This window comes from Myotis nattereri (genome assembly GCF_964212035.1).
Source record: "Myotis nattereri genome assembly, chromosome: 3".
Taxonomy (NCBI): domain Eukaryota; kingdom Metazoa; phylum Chordata; class Mammalia; order Chiroptera; family Vespertilionidae; genus Myotis; species Myotis nattereri.
Window position 1 is genome coordinate 153,936,049 of NC_138077.1, and position 25,069 is coordinate 153,961,117.

General features: G+C 41.1%; 1 protein-coding gene across 12 annotated transcripts in view; it reads right to left on the reverse strand.

Moving 5' to 3' along the window:
* Positions 1-10,400: 10,400 nt before the first annotated feature.
* Positions 10,401-25,069, reverse strand: part of PRKACB (protein kinase cAMP-activated catalytic subunit beta) — a gene marked incomplete at its 5' end in the record, with an annotated part of 119,084 nt that continues 104,415 nt past the window's right edge. For 10 of the 12 annotated variants that reach the window (XM_081087866.1, XM_081087865.1, XM_081087868.1 and 7 more), the window contains 2 exons: positions 10,401-12,917; positions 20,352-20,516. In XM_081087866.1, the coding sequence (XP_080943992.1) occupies positions 12,792-12,917; positions 20,352-20,516 (291 nt within the window). In that variant the 3' untranslated portion in view covers positions 10,401-12,791. The remainder of the gene's footprint in view (positions 12,918-20,351; positions 20,517-25,069) is intronic. The other 2 variants (XR_013995782.1, XR_013995783.1) reach the window with 1 other exon arrangement.

The window sequence follows — 25,069 nt, forward strand, 5'->3', positions numbered from 1 at the left end:
CTGGATGATGGGCTGATGGCTGTTTGCAGCTGGTCACACCCCCTTCAGAGTGGGGGTCCCCACTGGGGTGCGTGTCCAGTCTGGGTGAGGGGCTGAGAGCCGTTTTCAGGCTGGCGGGTGACTGAAGCTCCCAGCCTCTTTTTTTTTTCTTCTTTTTTTTTTTTCTTCTAGGATTTATTTACCTTCTATAGCTGTCACTGGAGCTGAGAGCCAGCTCCAGCTCTGAGGCCCAGCTCCAGCTCTGAGGCTGTGGCTGGCTGAAAGCAGGTATCTGGGTTTGTTTAGCTCCTATAATTGAAACTCTGTTGCCATCACTGGCGCTCTAAGCTCTGAGGCCCCGGCTGGCTGAAAGCAGGTATCTGGAGTTTGTTTAGCTTCTATAATTGAAACATTGTTGCTTCCGGAGCTCAGAGCTGGGCTGCAGCAGGTGGGGAACCTTGGCTTCCTCCATCACTGGAGCAAGCAAACCTCCTGTTCACTTCAGCTGCGTGGCTGCCGGCTGCCATCTTTGTTGGCAGTTAATTTGCATATCCTGCTGATTAGTCAATGGGAAACATAGTGGAGGTATGGTTAATTACCATGTTTGTCTATTATTAGATAGGATATTAGAATACATTTCCCTATGTTATTCATTAGTTTCTTAATTCAGGGATGACAATGAAGGATCATCTTTGTTCTCAATATCCATTACCACCTCTGAATTTTCTTTAATCTCTTTATCTTTTTCTTCTACAAGCACTGTAATGATCTCAAAACAAAACAAAACACAAACCACCTTTTTTCTATGTTATTAAGTCTGTGACTTCAACCTCTACTTCCTACTGTATATTTCTATGTATTTGGAAGAGAGGGTGACAGAACAAAAGGAGGGTTTTTGTATCTTTAAAGTTCCAGCTTTATCAGGAATCTCTTCTAATTTGTTTTTTCTTTTTCTTCTAATTCTTAAAGCTCTTCTGTATCTATCTCATTTCTTTTTCTTTTTTCTTTGTTTTTAATTAATAAATCTTCTATTGTTCAGATTATTACAGATGTTCCTCTTTTTTCCCCCCATAGCTCCCTTCCAGCTGGTTCCCACCCCACCCCATGCCCTTACCCCCCGCCACTGTCCTCATCCATAGGTGTAATATTTTTGTCCAATCTCTTCCCGCACTCCCCACACTCCCTTCCCCCCAAGAATTGTCAGTTCGCTCCCTCTCTATGCCCCTGCTTCTATTATATTCACCAGTTTATTCTGACTTAATTTTTAGGTTCACTTGTTGATAGGTATGTATTTGTTGTCACTTTATTGTTCATATATTTTATCTTTACCTTTTTCTTCTTCTTCCTCTTCTTAAAGAATATCCTTCAGCATTTCATATAATCCTGGTTTGGTGGGGATGAACTCCTTTAGCTTTTTCTTATCTGTGAAGCTATTTATCTGACCTTCAATTCTACATGATAGCTTTGCTGGGTAGAGTAATCTTGGTTGTAGGTTCTTGCTATTCATAACTTTGAATATTTCTTGCCACTCACTTCTGACCTGCATGGTTTCTGTTGAGAAATCAGCTGACAGTCGTATGGGTACTTCCTTGTAGGTAACTAACTGTTTTTCTCTTGCTGCTTTTAAGATTCTCTCTTTGTCTTTAGCCCTTGGCATTTTAATTATGATGTGTCTTGGTGTGGTCCTCTTTGGATTCCTCTTTTTTGGGGTTCTCTTCGTTTCCTGGACTTGTAAGTCTATTTATTTCATCAGGTAGGGGAAGTTTTCTGTCATGATTTCTTCTAATAGGCTTTCAGTATCTTGCTCTCTCTCTTCTTCTGGCACCCTGATAATTCAGATGTTGGTATGTTTGAAGTTGTCCCAGAGGCTCCTTACACTATCTTCGTATTTTGGGATTCTTTTTTCATTTTGCTTTTCCGGTTGGGTGTTTTTTGCTTCTTCATATTTCAAATCTTTGACTTGATTCTTGGGATCCTCTTGTCTGCTGTTGTATCTCTGTATATTATTCTTTATTTCAGTCAGTGTATGTTTAATTTCTGACTGGTACTTTTCCATTTTTTTGGCATTCTCGTTAAGATCCTTGAAGGTCTCACTAAGTTCCTCGGAGGTTCGTAGAAGATTCTTGAGTAATCTTATAACTGTGGTTCTGAACTCTATGTCCTCCATTAGTTTGCTTTCCTCCATTTCTTTCATTTGTGACATGTTTCTTTGTCTTTGCATTTTTGGCTGACTGCAAGGACCCACTGTGTCTATAAGAAGAACTGCTGTGCTAGAGACAGCCTTATGGGGCAGGATTTGCTTTAGTGGGGCTTTGGTGCTCACTGAGTCTGCCTCTTGAGAGTGTCCCTTATGGATGTGAGGAGTTGAAACCTGGTATCTGACCAGGGGTACCCTGGCTCCTGGATCTCCAAGTCAACCACTGTGTGAGTCCACCCAGCAGGAGGTACAGAGATATCAGCAGATTTCTCCTCTTTGTTTGGAATTTGGAAGTTTTGGAGCTCTCTAACCCACCTGCAGTTAGATTAGGCTGCAAAAGCCAAGGTGATTTCTTTGCACCGCTGAGCACAGCTTGGGAGGGGATGTAAATTGAGTGGGGTGGGGTCTCAGAGAATCACCAGGGCAGAGCAACTGTCGTCAGCGTGTCTGCAACTCCTGGTGTCTCTGCAGTCCCATGCCCCCACAGCAACAATGATCCCTGCAAGCAGCTCTGCAAGAAAGTCGCCCTCACTTTCCAAACCACTGCAAGACAGTCCAGTTTCTCCCAGTAGGAGTCTGGGACCTCAGAATCTCGCTTTCAACGAGCTCAGTGCGTTCGAGAGCTTGTATCCCCTTCCGATTGAAAAAAATGTGCATCAAGGTGCAGCCACCTCGCGCGCGCCTTCGTACCTCTGTTCTTGGTGCCTCTGCATCTCCTACCCTGTCTCAATGCACTTCTTTCTTTCCTTCTAGTTGTAGAACTTCCACTCGGCCAGCTTTCCCGTGGTTCTGGATGATAGTTGTTTTGTCTTATAGTTGTAATTTCAGTGTTGTTGTGGGAGGCAGCATGCACAGGTTTATACCTTATGCCGCCATCTTGGTTCTCTCTATCTCATTTCTTATTCACCATTTGCTGGTGGTCTTGATCCGGCATCAAGAAGGGTTCAGCAATCTGGAGAAGGCGCTGTGCATAAATTAAATAAGAGTCCAGAGACGAAACATAATTTTGGAAAGCATTATAGGGAGTCAGAGCAGACTTAGCTACAGAAACTAAGTTCTCCTCATCTCAGGACCCCTTGCTTTTTTTAAACACAATTTGTCCTAAGGCGAGGTAGATACACACTTCAAAGGGTAGGGTTATGTACAGAATCCATTGTCAGATTGTCAGGTTTTGGAAAAACTGCATTCGGCTGTTCAGGTGTTTGGCCAGTAGGAGGCAATAACATGTAGATTGAAGTGCCCTTAGCTGTCTGGCAGCAAGCAATCATTTTATGCATCCTTTTCAGGTTTGGGGAAATGCCCTCAGCCATCTCCAGATGATTCAACCCTGCTGACATGCTGGAATTGGCTTCCGACAACCATTATACTTATTTTAGGTTTTCTTTCTCCCTCTTTGCTTTCCTTTAGACTTCTCAGAAGCTATTTCTTCTTTCTGGGACCATTTTCCTGATTTTTAGAATACATTTTTTAGAAGTTCCTTTTCCAGTATCATTTGGTAGAAAACTTTCACAATTTATTTTATTTGGAATGTCTTTATTTTTGCACTGTTGTTTTTTTCTCTTACTACTAGAGGCCTGATGCATGAAATTCATGCAAGCATTAGGCCTTTGCAGCCCCAGCTGCCGCCCGCACCCACCTTGGCCTGGTGCTGTCCATGTCTTCCATCCCTCCACCCCCATTCCCCAGTTCCACGGAGCCCCCTGATCAATCGCCCAACAGAGGGTGGCCTGGGCCTCCTGATTGATCACACTGCCAGCCTGTGGCCCCCTGATTGATCACCTGGCCAGCCTGTGGTCCCCCCCACCTGGGCTGGGGGGGGGCACACCTTGAGGTCCCCTGTCAAGCCCCACAGGTGGGGGGCATGGCCTGAGGTCCCCCATCAAGCCCTGTATGGCAGGGGGCATGGCCTCAGGTCCTCCGGCCTGGCGCCAGGATGGGAGGCGTGGCCTGAGGTCACCCAGCCTGGCACCGGGGTGAGGGGCATGGCCTGAGGTCCCCTGTCAAGCCCCACTGGGCAGGGGAGCATGGCCTGAGGTCTCCTATCAAGCCCTGCTGGCGGGGGGCACAGCCTCAGGTACCACGGCCCAGCACTGGGGCATGGGGCATGGCCTCAGGTACCCTGGCCCGGCACTGGGGCGGGGGGTGCGGCCTGAGGTCTCCCAGCCTGGCACCGGGGTGGGGGGATGCAGCCTAAGGTCCCCTGTCAAGCCCCACCAGGCGGGGGGCACAGCCTCAGGTCCCTGCTAATTGCTTATTAAGGCTGGTTAAGGGAACTCGCCCTCCACTGCAGGCACAGCCATCTTGTGTTATGGAATCCCTGCCTCCACTGTGGGTGCAGCCATCTTGTTACGGCATGATGGTCAATTTGTATATTCCCGCTTTATTAGCTAGGATGATGATTAGGATCACCTTTCTTTCTCTCTTTCTTTCTTTCTTTTTTTTTTTTTTTTTTACAATCGTTGCAATTTATTGGTTGCAACGAGTGGAAGAGGAGGGGATACTACAGCTCCGGGTTCTGTGGTGGCTGCACAGGCTTTGTGGCCGCTCTCCGAAAGCTGTTTTTCTCTTACTGTGTTGACTAGGATCATCTTTATTCTTCTCCTCTTACTGTGATGGCGAGGATCCTTTGGTAGAATGTAGAATAGGAGTGGTGATAATGGGAACGTCAATCAGGGTTCTGTCAGAACAATAAAAACCATTCTAGCTATTTCAACAGAGAATATTTTTCTTTCTTTTTTTTCAAGGTCCTCACCCTACCTTAGGAACTACTGGTGTTCATCAAAGTAACCACAACCTACTGCTAATTAAGTTTTATGAAAAGTACATTAAACTTTTAGTCCAAAGATCTTGGTGTGGTTCCCAACTTTGTCATTATCACTTAGGAAAAATTATACAATTTGGTCCTTACTTCATTGGACTATAAAGGGAGAATAATAATTAACATATCAAGTCTTTCATGATTGTTACTTTTCAGTCTTAATGTAAAAATTTGTTCCCATGTTCCTATTGTACTTAAAGTAAGCCTTTACCTATAACTTTATAATGAATCACAATGTTATTCTCTTTGTAAAACATTTCTCAATAACAATAAACTTGTTTGTTTGCTTGTTCACATGTTACATTAACATCAAATGCACTAGAAGGTTAAGTGCACGAAGGCCAACAGAGAAGATGCAATAGAAGAAACTGGTTACCTAGGTGATGGAAGAATAAACAGCTGTACTTCATAATGACAAAAATAAGTACCAGTCATAATAGTACTAAAAATTTTATAAAACCAGCCCAAATTAAAGACAAACATTAGGAGGATGAGCAACAGTAGGAGCTCTATCAGCCTTAGGGCAGGAGGGAAAAAGCAGCTGGGGTTTGTAGAGCTCAGGAGCTAGGGATACCTGATGGAACATGGAACCTTGACAGTGACTGGGAACTGGGACAGAGGACTCAGGAGACAGTACAGATCAAAGACAGGGAGAGGAACATTCGGATCATACCTTTCTGCTTCCCTTCAGTTTTTTACCATCAGTTTCCATTGGCTAGGCTTTTCTAAATGCCAGAGGGTTAGGGTGCCTGGGAACTAGAGCCCCCCTTTACAGTAGCTTGCCCAGGTATATAAATCTAAGTAAAACAATCATTCAGAACTTTGAAGACATTATCATATTTTTGTCTCTTCATTTTACAACTTTTAGACAATTATGTCTCTTGAAGCTAACTTCCTGTTTTTAAATTTATCTTTAACATTTTTCTATATCTTCTGAATATTAATTGAGATTTCCTAGGCCATATCTTCCAGATCACTACTATATTCTCGAATTATTTTATGTAATTAAAAAAAAATCATCTTTACTAAGGTATCTATGTGTCTATCTATCTATCTATCTATCTATCTATCTATCTATCTATTCACTCATTTTAAGTGTATAGTTCAAGTAGTTTTACAAATGTATACAACCAAAATGTTTTTTATTTTTTTTATTTATTTATTTTTTAAAATATATTTTATTGATTTTTTACAGAGAGGAAGGGAGAGAGATAGAGAGTTAGAAACATCGATGAGAGAGAAACATCGATCAGCTGCCTCCTGCACATCCCCTACTGGGGATATGCCCGCAACCCAGGCACATGCCCTTGACCGGAATCGAACCTGGGACCTTTCAGTCCGCAGGCTGACACTCTATCCACTGAGCCAAACCGGTTTTGGCCCAAAATGTTTTTTAGATGCACTCATGTTGCTGCTTGCATTAGTAGTTTGTTCCTTTTTCATTGGTGAGTTGTATTCCATTGTATGATTATACCACCAATTGTTGATTCGTTCACTTGTTGCTGGACTTTGGGGTTGTTTTCTGTTTGGGACTGTTATAAAGATGCTGTGAACATTCGTGCCTTTGTGTGTACATATGTTCTCATCATCTTGGGTAAATACCTAGAAGTAGAATACTAGTCAAATAAATGAATGATTAACTTTACAATAAACTGCCAAAATATTTTCCGAAGTGATTGTGCCATCTTATATTCCCACTAGCAATGCATAATAGTTCTTGTTGCTCTACATCAAACATGTCAAACTTGTGGCCCATGGGCCGCATTCTCATTTATTTGGCCTATGTTAGCCTTTGAATTTGACTTGGTATTATCAGTGTTTTTAATTTTAGTCATCCTATTGGTGGGTAGTAGAATCTAATGGCGGTTTTAATTTGCAATTTGTTGATGAATAGTGATGATGTGCATCTTTCAAGGTACACAGAACTGATATTGCTACTCAATTACGTTGTGACAATGTACTTGACTACTCACTGCATGCTAAATGCTATGCTTCAGGAAAATCTCAGTTTAAGCCTTGGCTCTCTTTGAATTGCGAGGATTGTCTTTACTTCCATCTTTCAGAAAATCCTATTTTCCCAACTAAAATGACATTATTAGGTGTGGTAGTCAGTGTATTTTCTCCCCCCAAGATGTCCATGCCTGGATCCCCAGAAACTATGAGTGTGTAAGGTTATATGGCAAATGAGAAATTGAGGTTGCTCATCAGCCGATCTTAAAATGGGGAGAGTATCTTGAACTACCCAGGTGGGCTCAATTTACAGGCCTTTAAACCTGGAAGAGGGGACAGAAGGGTAAGTCAGAGGGCTGCAACACGAGAAGCACTCGCCTGATGTTGCTGGCTTTGAAGATGGAGGAATGGGGTTGTGAGACCAGGAAATTGAGCAGAAGCTGGAAAACGCAGAGAAGCAGATCCTTCCCTAGAGCCTCTAGAAGGAATGCAGTCCTGATGACACCTTGAGTTTAACCCAGCGAGACTGACTTCAGCTGTCAGACTTCCAGAGCTTACAGTAATAAATAAAGTTGGCCCAGCCAGCATGGCTCCGTGGTTGAGCATCGACCTATGAACCATGAGATCACGGTTTGATTCCTGGTCAGGGCACATGCCCAGGCTGTGGGCTTGATCCCCATTAGGGGACATGGAGGAAGCAGCCAATCAATGATTCTCATCATTGATGTTTCCATCTCTCTCCCCTTCTCCCTCCTCGCTGAAATCAATAAAAATATATTTTTAGAAAAGATAATATATTTGTGTTGTTTTCAGCCACCAAGTTTGTGGTAATTGGTTACAGTAGCATTAGAAAACTCACACAGTAAGACAATCATTTGCTTACTGAACAATCAGATTTTGTCTCAACCCTTTATCCCCATCCCCACTTCCCTTTTGGCCACTTCATTAACATCACCATTAAGATATAGGCAGACTCTCTAAACTCAGTGAGTCTGGTGTGTTCAATTTTGTGTTGTGCTAGCACTGCTTCCAGAGGACAGCCTGATGCCAAGGGTAAGTCCCACCGGGAATGAGGAGTGGTTTCAGTCACCCAGGCTTTCCCCGACTTTCAGTAGCGACAGTTTCCTGTTTCCTGCTTGCATTCTGGGAAAGAATAGAAACAAGACAGCAGGTGCATTGAGGTTTGTGACCACAATACTGACATCTGATTCTTTTTTTAAAATTGTGCTTATGGTAAATTAGTTCAGTTTGGCTAAGTAGAAAGCATTGGAAGGAATTTCAGTGCAAGCCTTTCACCATGGGAATACAGCGTATAAGATGGGAGCATGCGCAGCAGGTGTACGAGCTTACGAGGACTGCCAACACAAGGTAGCTCTAGGCAGCTTAAACGATAGATGTTTATTTTCTCACAGTTCTGGCAGTAAAGTCCAAGATCAAAGTGTCATCGGGGTTGGCTTCCTTTGAGACCTCTCTCCTTGGCTTGTAGATGATGGCCTTCCTCCTATGTCTTCATATGGTCTTCTCTCGGTCTGGGTGATCCCTATGTCCCAATCGCCTTTTATTTTCTTTTTTTTGAGAGGGAAAGAGAGAGAAACATTGGTTGGTTGCCTCCTGTATATACTTAGACTGGCAACCTTTTGGTGTATGGGACCACACTTAATAAGCTGAGCACTAGGCCAGGGCCTACTCTCCTGTCCTTATAAGGACACCAGTCACATTGGAGTAGGGCCCATCCCTATGACCTCATTTTACCTTAATGCTCTTTTTAAAGGCCCTACCTTCAAATACAGTCATATTCTGACGTACTAAGGTTTAGAGTTTCAACATATGGATTTTGGTGGGACACATTTCAGTCCTTATCAGGGGACACAAAAGCTATTAAATAAGGCATACAGAAAATGTTTGGGAAGGTGAAAATGAAAGTATTCAACTTCACATTCAAGATTTGTGCATAAGAAATAAAATTAAGTGGAGTTCAAATAATGATAGTTCTGCACTGAAGGCCTGTTCATATTTTTAAAATTAGTTACATAGGGACATGAGCAAACTGGAATTTTTATTAAGCTCTAACAATGATATAATGAAGTAAGCACTGGTATAAAAATAATAAGCACCATGCTTTAAAGTGCATCAATATTTATAAATGTGTGCGGCAACAATCACAGCAATAAAAAACGGTAAGCTATAAAAAATTATTTCTTGAGGTCAAGGACAATTATAGAAACACACACTAACCCATCTGGCTAAAATTGGAAAAGGTAATATGAAGCTCAAAAGCACTTCTGGGGAAAAATGTGTAAATTCACAACTCGTTGTTATAAGAGGATGAGAGATCTTGTAGTGACAAGCCTTTAAAGATAAATATTTTCATATTTAGGTTAAGAGTAATTTGGACACATAGCATGAGGAAGTAGTAGAAACACTGTTTAGAAGTGATGTAATGAATCTAATAGTTTCTTAGTAAACACCCAGTTGGAGTAGACTGGTGGCCATTCCTTCCCCTGCTACTGTTCCCACCACCCAAAGGCCAACCCAAACACATACAAATTAGGAATCTATAAGCATCTGTAGTATCCGCAGAAAACAGATCAGGAGAGAAGGGCAACAAACAGAAGTCAATACTCAGTAAATTGTTTTATCCTTTGAAGATACTTTAATCTTACAGTTACTGATTAATTAAAAAACACAGTTGTTTTCAGCATTTCCTAGCTACAGTAGTGCATAGGAAATTCCATTCGAAACAAAGAAGTGAAGAAATAACAATACACCTTAACATTTTACATTGATAGGTTACAGGTTACAAGGTGCTTTCACATACATTATTTCATTTGATTCTTACACTAAGCAGAAAAAAAACAATCAGTAGGAAAGAAAAAATGATTTTTTCTTCAAGCTTATAATGAGTATTTCAGGCCAATGGGCAATCAATACATGAACATATCAAAAACATGATAGTGATACCCACAAGCCACAATATCTTTTTTTGTATAGGTTGACAGTTTGATATCAATTGGATATTTGGCATCAGTGAAGGAGGGAATCTGAATAGACACGAGGTTCTCAATATCAATAGACATGATATTCAAAGAGCTGTAAGAGATAAGAAGAAAGACGCCTGAAAAGATCACCTTAATGTCAGATTAATGTCAAACCATGCTATCCCTTCAAAATGTCCTAAGACGAATCTTACCACCTGTGAAAGTTAGAAGGGACCTTAGAAACTGCCTAATAGAACTCTTACATTTTAGAGATAAGAGAACTGAGGCCAAGGTCATGCTGATAGTGACAGACCGGGCCTGAAACTCAGATGTCATGACTTCCAGTCTAGGACTCACATGCCATCTTCTTATTCGTTACCGAATTAAAGCATAATTTCTTCTGTTTCAAATAATGTAATTTGAGGTTAAATACTGATTCATGCCACTTACTTCTTATTCAAATTTTTATATTGTTTTTGGCTAAATTGTGGCAGAAACTGAGAATTTTGTATAATTTTAAGATATTCTAATTCAGTGTACTTGATTGGTTGGAAATAGACTCCCTTGATATATTTAAAAGTTTGCTCATGTCCTTTAAATAGAGAGTAAAATGTAATGGCTAAATAGCTCTCAAACCAATAATGTATTGCCTATGGGTCAACTACCCAGATAGATTCTACAGCGAGTTGTGTTGGACAATACCAATTTCATTAAAAAAAAATATTTTTAGAATTCATAGAAATTTTTTGAATTATTGAAAACTAAAATGTAATAATCAAATTGTCATCCCCATGATTTATTAAAATAATTTTACAATAATATACAACAAAGCTACCAGAGAATTTGTAGCATCCATATAGAATACAATGATCAGCATGTTCTTGGGCCTAAATGAAATACAAAAACACTAATTAAAATATTTTATACAAACGATGTTTTATAAGTTTATTAACATGATGATATATTTTTGTTACAGCAAACTTGCTACAGCAAAGTAGTTCATATTTTTCTTGCACATTTTATATATAGGTGGACAGAAAGCTGAAATCAGGATCAGCCTGTAAATGACATAACCATGCAGAAACACTTGACAACCAAAAGATGTACAGACTGAGCCAGAGAACACCTCAGACAGGCTTTCCCAGTGCCTACAAAGGTCTCACAAGGGGGTGGCAGAGATGAAAAGAAGCAGAGTCAGTGACCTACCTGCACCGATAATGAAGCAAATAGAATGCTTATATACATTACGATCCGTTTGACTGAAAACAACTCTTATATGCACGTAAATTGATCACAAAAAATGAGCACAGTTTATTTTCAGCTATTTGGGTGTGTTGTTTTATGATAGGTCACTGACAGAGAGAAAACCAGATGGGAAATTTTAAAAGCAAACGAAAAAGCTATTTAAAAAACTGAGTTAAGCCATGAATTCTCAACAAACACTAAACTAAATGTGCAAAAGTGCTTGAAATTTCCACATGACCACAACATTGTTAAGTCGGTTGGCAAAAGAGTATATAAAAAAACTAAACTCCAACGCTAAAACTGTACCTGCATGATCACACATTCTCTTTACTGAAAGAAAACAGGCTGGAAATTATTACATATCTGAAAACATCACAACTCAAAATTAAAATACAATGGTTTCCATTTTATAAAGTTTGACCCTTTCCTCCTTGATGAAGCAGAGGATAAAAGCCAAAGTTGCCACAGTGCCTCTACTTCAGGCTGATAAATATAGTACACCAGAATAATACCCTGGACAACTTCCTTTCTTCTTCACTGTGGCAAAACATAGCAAAGCAAAAACAAATGAAAAACCGCATTTAAATAAAAGTGTGTCTATAGTGTTTACAAAAATTAAGCCATTTGTTTGATTTAGCAAAGTATCTGTTCCCATTAACGTCCTTTTTAGCTTCTTTTCCTTTAAAATTGTTTACAATGAGGACTTCTTTGAAAAACTCAAAGTTCTGTCACTTTCATTAGTCATGTTCTATTAAAATACTGGCTAAAACCCTTACGGAAGGGACAAGGTTTAGAAGTCCTAAAACTCTTCTCTAATACTACAGAAACGCTGATACCAAGGGAGAGAATCTGGGTGTCGATAATCCATGTCACTGGTTTTGCCTGTGAATGAGACACCTGTCACACTACACAGGCTGGACACTTAAGGGGAGGATGATAAAAAAGAGGTGAGGGGAAATAGATCTATAGGATTCCATATTTCTGGGTCTAGCTACTCTATATTAGTCTATCAAAATTTATTGCCAGAACAGTGCGTTTTAAGAAAGTTACTGTTTTAATTTGTACACATTTCCTTGGTGATAAAACATTCTGTCTTCAAAAATTGTCAAGAGCTCTGGCAAAACTGAGTCCGAGCTACTCAAAGTAAAATAATTATTGGACAGTATATGCTCGAGCCAGTGACCAACAAAAATACTGACAAGAACTACTAAAAGCAACACTTATCCTTCCCTTCCAAAATCACATAGCCATAACACTGCCCATTTGAAACACCGACAAAATAAAATGGAGCACTGTTTGGAGAAGGACTAATGAAAAGGAAAAGAGGAAAAATGGGTGTGTGTGTGTGTGGGGGGGGGTGGTGGGGGAGGAGAAAGACAAACCAAAGAGAAGCAGGAAAGTGTCTAGTTCTGTGTTATGGCACAGACAATGCTTGCTTAGCGGTGCCTGGTTACATAGGAGGACGCGGAGTGCACACACGGATGATGGCAATAAAGACCTCACTTAGTCGCTGGAATGAAGGAACTAGGTAACTGCTTCAACAAGGACGGTCTCAGCTCCACCTTTTCTCCCAACAGAGTGCAAAGACTGAGCGTGAGCTCTGCTGTCATCTCGTTGCTCATCTTTAAAATTCACTAAATTCTTTTCCACATTTTTCTGTTATAGAGACACGGATATCTTCTTCTTCATAGTCATCAAAGTTGCTGGTATCTCCAGAGCCTCTGAACTTTGGTATGAATGGCGCTTCAACCTACAATTGAGAGAGAGAGAAAGGAAAATAAGTGTGATATTGTAATTTATAATAAGAAATATAGTGGGTCTTCATCTTGATTTGTGACAGGGTTCCTAAAACCCTTGGAAATTCCAAAGTACAGAGAGTGGAAAAGGCATCTTTTGTTACATTAATGAGGTGACTCTAGGAAAGTCCCAGGGTTACCTAAGGATGGGGGCTGGTTGCCAAGGGAACCAACCAAGTGATCAGAGTGGTGATTTTCAACCAGGGAGCCACATGAATTTTTAAAACATGCAATACCTGACTATTTAATCAGGGGCACTGACCTCTTTTCCCTTAGATTGTCAAATAAAAAATGACAACAGCCAACACACTAGCCGTCAGGTGTGAATGACTGCCTTGAACCATAAATACATAGGTCGTATAATAGAGTTGCATCTTATGGGACACATTATATGATAAGGTTGCATCTGATTGGTTAATTATTGGTACCAGAAGTCCTTATATACAAGTATAGGCACCTGATTTTTTTTTTAATATATTTTTTATTGATTTTTTACAGAGAGGAAGGGAGAGAGATAGAGAGTTAGAAACATCGATGAGAGAGAAACATCGATCAGCTGCCTCCTGCACATCTCCTACTGGGGATATGCCCACAACCCAGGTACATGCCCTTGACCGGAATCAAACCCGGGACCCTTCAGTCCGCAGGCCGACGCTCTATCCACTGAGCCAAACCGGTTTCGGCAGGCACCTGATTTTTTTTAAAAGTCACTTTGGAGCAAAAAGGGTAGGTAACTACTATTTTTTTGGTAAATCAATCAAAATTATACCTATTTTTTTTGGTCAGATCAGCACACAATATATTTTTGGGTGTGCCCCAGAATTTTAGTAATTAGTTTATGTATGCCTTGAGATGAAAAAGTTTGAAAATCGCTGGATTAGGGGACTGGAACCTTCAGACCTCCAGGGGAGGGTGAAGATTGAGCTCAATCACCAAAGGCCCATGATGTAATCAATCATGCCTAGGAAATGAAGCCTCCATAAAACCCCAAAGGACGGGGCTGGAGAACTGGGTTGTTGAACACGTGGGGATTTGGGGGCAGTGGCACCCTGGGAGAGAGCAGGAGCTCCGAGCCCTTCCCATGTACCTTGCCCCTATGTACCTTTTCCATCTGGTGGTTCCTGAGTCATATCCTTTTATAATAAACTGGTAAGGTAGTAAGTAAAGTTTCTCAGTTTTGTGAGCTGCTCTAGCAAATGAATCAATCCCCAAGAGCTGGTTAGTCAGACGTACTGGTGATGAGCTGGACTTGAGATTAGTGGCTGAAATAGGAGGGCGGGGGGTTAGTTTTCCAGCACTGAGCCCTTACCAGTGGGATCTGACGCTATCTCCAGGTTGATAGTGTAAGAACTGAGTTAATTGCTTGTTGGTGTGGAAAAACACACACATTTCGGAATAACAGGAAAAACAAATGCTTGCCAGTTTCCAAACACTAAGGAAATAGATTCCCACTTAATACATGATGGTATCTTTAAATGCCTGTAAGTCCCTAAATGATAACAGCATTAGAAAAAAAAGCAAACAGTAGGTTTGCTATAATCTCAACATTTTCATTCAAGGAATAGTACAGGCCAACACACACTTTTAGAGACTTCTAAGATCACTAACTGGTGGCATCAAGTGCTGGCACTGAAGGTTATAGAACTCTCGTTTTTCTTTTATCAGTTCCTTATTTCTAAAGACTTTCTTTTCCATCCTCTTTTCCTTAATTTCTTTCTCCTGAAGTTACAGGCTAACTCTTAGACTTACTTTTAATCTCCTTCCTTTTTAAGTCCCCAAGGTTATTTTGTTTAAAATATCTGGCTATCAAAACTTTCTGAAAGTTGGGAAAAATAAATTTCTTTTAAAATGACAGAATTGTTAAATTCTGAACATTTTTCTCCTTAGACCCTAAGACTGTCTTTCCATTATTTAAATTGTGGTCTTTATAAAGATTATGTGATATACTGAAGATGTTTGAGGAAAAGATTTTAAATGCTGAGCTGAAAATATAATACAATTTACACAGCATTTATAGTGTTTACAAATAATCATACATATGGCTATATCATTTCTTCCTCAATACAACACTTAGAGAGAGGCAGGGCAGGTATCCGACAGATTATGAAACAAAAATTTGGCCAAATTCGCATGACTAATAAGTGGCTAAAGAAATCTCAAATTCATGCTTCTCTACTACTAGCCTAGAGTCCTTTCTAATAGCTACACCTGTGTTCTCCAAAGTATTTTGATTTATCTGACTTTTAATAAAACATAGAGCATATGCCACAAATATATGTATATTTGTTTAATTATAAATTACTTACATGCATGACTCTACTACTATAAGACATACATACAAATAAGACATTTTAAATAAGGTGAAAATAAGTAGGATTGGAACATCTAATATCATCTCTTTGCTTGCCAGCTGGTTGCCTTGCATGTCCTGCTTTGGGGAATGGATGCTATTTGCACCAGGCATAGGAGGAGCTAAGGAGACCATCGCCTTACGTCTGGTCAGGAAGCAATTTGGGATCACACCTATTGATACAATCATTTCTAGAGAATGATTGTACAGTTCGAGTTACCAAACTACTTCCTGGTTACTGGTCTTTCTGCTAGATTCTTTTAGCTATTTATGAACACTCTGTCAGAGAGTAAAAAATATAATACTATTAAGTTAACTACTATTTTTGTACTGCTGTGCATAGTTATAATTGAGAAAATATTAAAACAAAGAGCTATGTTAAAATACTGGATCATTTTTATTTGTAAATTATCCTGGGATCCCCAAATCCATTTTTTTTATAATCAAGATTTGCTGTCAATCCATTTGCCCAGTACTATAACCTGTTTGTTCTAGTGTATTACTTTTTTTGAAAAAATATATTTTTTATTGATTTCAGAGAGGAAGGAAGAGGGAGAGAGAGATAGAAACATCAATGATGAAAGAGAATCATTGATTGGCTGCCTCCTGAATGCCTCCTACTGGGGATCGAGCCCGCAACCCAGGCATGTGTCCTTGACTGGAATTGAACCTGAGACCCTTCAGTTAGAAAGCTGACATTCTATCCACTGAGCCACAAGAGCTAGGGCTAGTGTATTACTTTTTGGCAGATAAGCTATGTACTACCTGGGATAAGGCACGCCCTTTGGAAAACACATAAACTCTAAATGAGCAGTAGCAGTTCAGTTCTATACCATTTTAAAAATAATTTTTAAAAATACAATAATGATATGCATAGCTTAGCAAATGTTCGCTAAGCAACAGCAGAAATTTTTATATCTAACTATAAATATGAAAAGATTATGAATATGCCATAATCTTTAAAATAAGAATAAAATGACGAACCTCAAGCAAATTTAATGAATATATCTATATGTAGCATTAACAATAAATATAAGAATAAAGATAATATAAACAGTGATAATTACAAAGGGACATGATTAATTTTATTTAAAAATATACATTTCTAAAACTGACTCAAGAAAAGGCAAAAAATTGAAGACACTAATATCTAAAGAATTAGTTTGTTAAAACTTCCAAGGAATAAATACAAGATAATTTCTATGTTCCTTAAGTTTCCTAAAGAATAAAAAACAGAAAATTTCCAAACTCATTTTATGAATTCATGTAAGCTCAACTCCAGAAAAATAAAAGCTATAGGTCAATAAAACCTATGACTATGGAAGTGAAAATCCTAAATAAAATTTTAGCATACTGATTTCAGGCAGATATTGAAATAATCCCCCATGAATAAATGATGTTCACTCCAGGAACATGAGGATATCTCACCAATACACTTCATCACAGTTATATGTCAAAGATAAAATACAGTATACTAGGTAGGAATGAAGGATATATCCTGAACTTGATCAAGAATACTTATGCAATACCAATAGCTAATTTTGTATTTGATGATTGTAAAACAGGAAAGGCACTCCCATTCCAAAGAGGAACAAGACAAGTAGCTTAACAGCACTGCTGATTTAAAATATTATTCCAGATATTCTAGCATATTACTTTTGGAAATAAAAGTATAAATATTGAAAAGGAAGAGGCAAATGATACCTCTGCACCTGTCAATAAAGTCACTGCATCACTGAAAAAGTTATGGAAATCAATAACAGAATTTAGCAAGGTGGCCAATTACAATAAAAACAAGAAATCATATATTTCCCCTACAATCTATCCTATATAATAAAAGCCTCCTTGTGTGATGTCATCACAAGATGGCCGCCACAAGATGGCCGCCCGTACTGTGGAGGCAGGGTCCAGTGGCCGCTCTGCGTGGTGCAGAGGAGGCTGGTCCTGGCGTCTCCGCCGCTTCACGCAGAGGAGGGGGTTCCGATGGAGGAGGTGGGTCATGGCAGGGGAGGGCAGTTGTGGGAGATCAGGCCAGCAGGGGAGGGCCATTGGGGGGCAATTGGGCTGGCAAGGGATGGCCGTTGGGGGCGATTGGGCCAGCAGGGGAGGGCAGTTGTGGGAGATCAGGCCAGCAGGGGAGGGCAGTTGTGGGTAATCAGGCCAGAAGGGGAGGGCCATTGGGGGGCAATTGGGCTGGCAAGGGATGGCCGTTGGGGGCGATTGGGCCAGCAGGGGAGGGCAGTTGTGGGAGATCAGGCCAGCAGGGGAGGGCAGTTGTGGGTAATCAGGCCAGAAGGGGAGGGCCATTGGGGGGCAATTGGGCTGGCAAGGGATGGCCATTGGGGGCGATTGGGCCAGCAGGGGAGGGCAGTTATGGGTGATCGGGTTGGCAGGGGAGCAGTTAGGCGTCAATCAGGCCAGCAGGGGAGCGATTAGGGGGCAATCAGACTGTCAGGCAGAGTGGTTGGGGAAATGAGGCAAGCAGGCAGGAGAGAAATTGTGAGAGGGATGTCCCAGATTGGAGAGCGTTCAGGCCAGGTTGAGGGAAACCCCCCCCCCCCGCCCCCGGGCATGAATTTCATGCACTGGGCCTCTAGTCTACACTAATAAAAGAGAAACATGCAAATTAACCATCACCCCGCCACTCCGCCACACCCACAAGCCATGCCCACCAGCTAAGCAGGAGCGAGTATGCAAATTAACCCAACTAATATGGCGGCAGCCACGGAGCTGGAGTGAGCAGGAGGCTTGGATTACCCCTGGCGATGGAGGAAGCCAAGCTTCCCGCCTGCCCTGGCCGGCCCTGGGCTCTGCTCAAGGCTACAAAGTATCAATTACAGAAGATAAATAAAGCCCAGATACCTGCTTCCAGCCTGCCCTGGCCTCCGCTCAAGGAGGCGCTGAAAAAAGAAAAAGAAAAAAAGGAGAGGCTGGGAGCTTGGGTCGCCCAGGGGACATGGCCAGCCTGAAAATGGCCATCAGCCCCTCACCAGACTGACCAGGCACCCCAGTGGGGACCCCCACTGTGAAGTGGGTGTGGCCAGCCTGAAAATGGCCCTCAGCCATTCACCCAGGCTGGCCAGGCACCCCAGTAGGGACTGCCACCCTGAAGGGGGGTGTGGCCAGCCTGAAAACTTCCCTCAGCTCCTCACCCAGGCTGGCCACACCACCATGTGGTGAGGGTCCCTGTTGGGGTACCCTCTCCCGCCTCCTCAGCAGCGCTAAGGATGTCCAACTGCAGCTTAGGCCTGCTCCCCACTGGCAAGTGGACATTCTCCAAGGGCTCCTGGGCTGCCAGAGGGATGTCTGACTGCCAGCTTAGGCCCAATCCTCCAGGGAGCAGGCCTAAGCCAGCAGGTGGACATCCCCCGAGGGGTCCCAGACTGAGAGAGGGCACAGGCCGGGCTGAGGGACCCACCTGAGTGCACAAATTTTTGTGCACCAGGCCTCTAGTCTACACTAATAAAAGAAAAAGATGCTAATTGACTGTACCTTCGCTACACCCTAAGCCATGCCCACCAGCCAATTAGAGCGACTATATACAAATTAACCCAACCAAGACGGCAGCCGGCAGCCATGGAGCTGGAGCAAGCAGGAGGCTTGGTTGCCTGGGCGATGGAGGAAGCCAAGCTTCCCACCAGCCCTGAGCCGGCTGAGGCCTCCACTCATGGCAACAAAGTTTCAATTATAGAAGACAAATAAATCCAAGATATCTGCTTCCAGCCAGCCTCAATTGGGAGCTTGGGTGGCTGGGGGTTGTGGCCAGCCTGCAAACAGCCATCAGCCCCTCACCCAAGCTGGCCACATCCTCATGGGGTGAGGGTCCCCGCTGGGGGGCTTAGCCAGCCTGAAAACAGCCCTCAGCCCCTCACCCAGACTGGCCAGTCACCCCAGCAGGACCCTCCTCCCAGAAGGGGCTATGCCCAGCCTGCAAACGGCCCTCAGTCCTTCACCCAGGATGGCCCAGCACCCTAGTGGGGACCCCCACACTGTAGGGGCTGTGGCCAGCCTACAAACAGCCATCAGCCCCTCACCCAGGCACTCCTATATAATAAAAGGGTAATATGCAAATTGACCCTAACAGCAGAAAGACTGGGAATGACTGGTCACTATGACACACACTGACCACCAGGGGGCAGATGCTCAATGCAGGAGCTGCCCCCTGGTGGTGAGTGCGCTCCCACAGGGGGAGCTATGCTCAGCCACAAGCCAGGCTGATGGCTGCCAGCACAGTGGTGGTGGTGGGAGCCTCTCCCACCTCAGCAGCGCTAAGGATGTCTGAATGCAGCTTAGGCCTGCTCCCCACTGGCAAGTGGACATCCCCCGAGGGCTCCCGGGCTGCCATAGGGATGTCTGACTGCCAGCTTAGGCCCAATCCCCTGGGGAGCGGTCCTAAGCCAGCAGGTGGTCATCCCCCGAGGGGTCCCAGACTGCGAGAGGGCACAGGCTGGGCTGAGGGACCCCCACAAGTGCACAAATTTTCGTGCACCTGGCCTCTACTATATAAAAGCCTAAGCAACCATCCAACCATTCGACCATCCGACCGGTAGCTATGATGCACACTGACCATCAAGGGGCAGACGCTAAATGCAGGAGCTGCTAAGCTGCAGAGACTTGGAACCAGAGAGGAGGGAGCCCAATTCCGGGGTGCGAGAACCGCTCTCTCGCAATCTGGGACCCCTTGGTGGATGTCAGAGAGCTGGTTTCAGCCCGATCCCCACAGGCCAGGCCGAAGGAACCTACCGGTGCATGAATCTGAGCAACAGGCCTCTAGTCTACTATAATGGGAAAGCGAATACATTCATAATAGCAGGGGGGATAAAGGGTAACTAACGGAGACTTGACTTAGGGTGGTGAACACACAATACAGAGTATAGAAGATGTGTGTGGAATTGTGCACCTGAAACATATATAATTTTATTAACAGTGTCACCCCAATAAATTCAATAAAAAGGGGGGAACAGAAAATATTTCTATTACATATAACTTAAACATCAGCTTTAAAAAAGCTTTTAAATTGAAGAAGGGAAAGACTCACCTTCCTCTGGTAAATAGCAATCCAATCTGTTGTGGCAAACCACTTGTGAGTCTTGATGTCACTCACACCATTCTTCAGATTTCCAAACCGTTTCGTCAAATCCACCTGCAGCAGGTTCCGTAGAAGGTCCTTCAGGTCTGAACTGAAGTGCGATGGGAATCGAACCTGCACAAACATACCGTGGGATCAAATACACATCCCAAGACTCATGCTATTTCTCTTTGGATTTCAGAAAGTTTTTTCAAAAGATGATAGGTCATTATATGAACAAAAAATATGTGGTGATAACCTTCAAATACTTTTAACTACACATTTCAGTCCCCATAGTAGTCTTAGAGAAAAGAATTATTTGGGTGAATGAAATTATGCTTTCAGGCTCCTGTTTCAGTCATGAAGCCTCTTCAAGAACATAACTCCCCACCCCATCCAGAAGAACATGTATGACATATAGAACTTTTCCAGCAGCGTCAGAAGGTTTCCCATCTCTTGGATCCCATGTTACGAAGTTCTGTCTTAGAGTCATACAAATTTAAACTTGTAACTTAAATAGAAAAAGCAGAATATAAAGATATAAGTATGTGCATTTTGAAAGAGATGATAAAAAAAGAAGTCTAAAAATGATTATAAAAACCCACACTTCCGTTCACAGCACAGGAAACCGTTTTCCATGTATTTATTAGTGGGTGAGTTTTTAACATAATTCTGCTATTATGCAACAGTATAAAAATGATTTGGATTGGTTTACAAGCATTTCTTACTTCCCAAATTATTAAGATTTTACAATGAGTTGACTGACCTCCAGCCTTAAAACAAAACAACAAAAAACACCTAAAATAACAGAAGATGTTATTATATATTTGGCAATCAATAAAATAAAGTATTAGTCCTAGGAGACCTAGGGCTATTTTTGTTTTTGTTTTAACGAATTCTTCTCCTCTCTCTACTCCAACATAACTCCCAGTTCTCACCCTCTTATTAATATGTGTACTAAAAAACTAAAAGGTGATATTAGAAGGAATAGCTACATCTACATCTTTTACTCTTTTCTTTCATTACTGCCTCTTCTCCACTATCCTTTTCAACTTGTCCTCTTTCCCATCACACATGCAGGTATGTATGTGCAAATATCTATGCATGTCTGTGTGTGCTCACCTGCACTTTCATTCTAATCTCCGTTCTCTATTATGCATGCCAAGCCTTGGTCTCATTTCATATTCCCACGCCCCACAAAATACATACTCTATTTTCTGGATTATCATGGCAATGACTTCCAACTGACTATAGACCTCTGTAGAAAATGCTTTAAAGAGTTAACAGATCCATTTCTGAACTCCTTACATTCTTAATTTAGTTCTCTACAAGTACCACTATCACCTTATAACTTGCAAAGTGACTCATCACATTACCTCAGTTAATTTCCACAATGCATTCAATCAACTATACTGTAGTATTTGTGGATGTCTGTCTTTCATAGAGTAGGAGTTTCTAGAGGGAAGAAACTGGGCCATTTTTGTGTTTTGATTCTCAGAACTCATTAGATCATTTCAAATAATGTAGTTCATTGATTTTACAATTACTTATTGAGTATCTGCTATGTACCAGGCACTATTCTACCTGCTGGATATACAGCAGTGAGCAAAAATAAAGTCTCCAATTTCATGAGACTTACATCCTAGTTAGATAAGACATACTCAGTGGATATGGCATTAACTCTAGAGATGGAGAAATTAAGATTCAGAGATATTACATAACTTAACAAATCATCAGACTATAAAGTGGCTGAGCTGGGATTAGGCATCTAGTCTTATAATTCCTAACCTCATACATTCTGCTCTTTACACTGTCTTCAAACATACTGTATATAACTCCCATTTTCAAAAATCTCAACATACTTAATATATATTCTTATGTTCTCAAAATAGAAGTTAAGTCATGAGCATGCACAGCTCAATTCTATGGCAATGCCAGATTCATAACCAGTCTTCTGACTGCTACTCTCATGCCAAATGTTTCCCAAAGAGTGGTCATAGGACACACTTCTATTGGAATCAATTGGGAAAGAAGATAAAAAATGCAGATTCCTGGGGCTTACTTCAAATGATGGGGGGCTTTAAGCCTGGAACTTTGAGCTTCTATCTCGAAGCGACTCATATGTACAGACATGGAAATTTGAGGAGCACTATTTGCAACTCTATGGACTTCTTTATGCAGAAATTTTATTTTTTCTGCCAGTGACAGATAAAATTTTTAAAATGTAAATAATAAACTAACATTATCACCATACCAGAGAAAAACTAAATAATATTTGAGCCAAGTAACCGAAGACTATTCAAAGGTTGCATAGCTAGTAAATAACCATGATTTGGAGGTCAACTTATACAAATTAACAACCAGAAACTTCATTTTTTAAAAGTCCGAATTAACACAGATAATAAGTTTTATGTTAAAAAAAAAAAAGGGCATGTGAATTACCACCTTCCTTAGATTTTACTTTTCACACAATGGCTTATTACAAGTTAGGCACTGTGTTAAACAGTTTATATGCACTGGTTCATGAAATCCAAAACGTAGCACTGAAGTAAGTTCCGGTATTATTATTTTAAAGGTGATGTAGTTGAGAGCTAAAAAGATTAAGTAATTTGCCCAATACTGCAGAGCTAATATCTGGTAAAGCTGTAATTTCAAGCCAGGTACTCTGACTCTAGCATATATACTTTTAATTAGTCTATACTATTTCCATGACTCTATAACCTGGTGATAGTTATTGTCAGTAACTTTATAAAAGACTGAAATTTTCATCTTAAAAATATTTGCTATACATTTCTTTATCCTAGTTGGAAAAAAACTAGAGCATATGGGTATTCAAAAGGCACGCTACTTAAAAAATAACACAATTTATCTATATATGGTGGATATATTCTTTGTTTAGATTCCAAAGAAATAACTTATTTGAAGTAAAGCTATCTTTGTTGATGAATAGTTTGCATGAACTGTTCAATGTAATGTGTCAGTTATTCTCTCCGTTATGGTGTTCAGAATGGTGGACAGTATGCACTACATATAAATTATCTTCTGAATTCAGGTAATATGCAATGCAATGCATGAAGAATATATACACCTAAATAAAGTAGTAGTTCTTTATTTTGGAATGCAGATAAAATGATGGTCTTGAATTGGTTAATGTGTGTGTGCATCTGTTTAATCTTCAGAACCGTGACTTTCAAATGGGGAGTGGCAGTGGGGGGTGGTAATGGTAGATAACAGAATCATTTAGGAACCTTTTCAAGTTGTAGACACACCCTCCTCACCTCCATATCACACCCTCCTGCTCCCCAGAGTTTCTGATCAGTAGCCCACACTCTCATAGTAAGCCACGTTAATGATGAGAATCTGTCATAGCCTTAAAGCACACCGAGGGAGAAATAATGAGAATCCTTGTGAAAGAATCTTCCCCAGGATTGTTTTAAAATGTAATAAAAAATCCAGTTTCTTTTTGACGGAACATACACCCATGTTGATTCATCAAAGTGAAATTAGCAAAACAAAACAAACCCAAACAAAAACTCGCAAAACAAAACAGAAAATAACTTAAAGTTATGTTTTAATTGCAAAACCTTTATAGCATAGGGTGGGGTAAAAGTAGGTTTACAGTTGTTCGTATGGAAAATAATACAATAAACGGTGCTTTGCACACTCACAATTGTAAACCTACATTTTGCCACACCTGGAAACACTAAAGGTTTCTATAATGGGAAGAATGACTCATTTTTCCTTCAAAACTGTATCAGGAATGGCATTATTTCTATCACTATTATCAGTTATAACTGCTGTAGAAAGTGTAATCAGAATCTGGAATATCAGAGCTAGAGCGAGCTCAGTTTAATTTAGTCTAACCTTTGTTTTAAAGATAAGGAACCTCAGCTCCAGTGAAGCTACCAACTCAGTTTCACTGTTGGGAAAATAACTTAATCCTCCCGACTCTTCCATCTTCCTGCCAGGCCGTGCTAGGGCAAATAACGTGGAAGCAGCTGTAAAGAGCCAGATATGGAGAAGGGACAGTCTAGACCCATTAAACCATTAGATCTAAGAGATAAGATTATTGGAAACTGGCATTATTTAACATGAAAGAAGTATTTGTGCAATATAAACTTTTTAGAGTGTTTATTTGGTCTTTCCCCCCTAATATTTCCTATTTATGATTCTCCCCCCCACCCCACCCAACGTTCAGAGACCAAGTTACTTCTGAATTTCCTCATGGTATATTCTGTAGAACAAATATATTTCTATAGTGAAGTATAGGCAAACAAAATACATGGTGTGTATCAAAATTGTCTGTGATCATTTAAAAACACAATTGTGCAGAATACACAGAAGACCAAGTAAGTCAGTGTCCCTGACAGTGGGCATCTACTCATGAAAGCTTCTTGGAGGCAGGGACCACGCTGATTTGCTGTATCCAGCACTGGTATGGCATATATGACGAGCTCAAGAAATATTTCATGAATGCATATATTCAAATTTGACAAATACCAATTAGACACCTTGAATGGGCTGGGCACTGCTGTACTTTGTATATGGTGGCAAACAAAATAAGACAAAGATTCCTGTCTTCACAGAGTTTACATTCTTGTGAGGAAGACAGATAACTTAGTGATGAGGGATACTTTAAAAATGTTGTCATCATATCACCCCTCACAAAACCTTGCATTGCAAGGTCT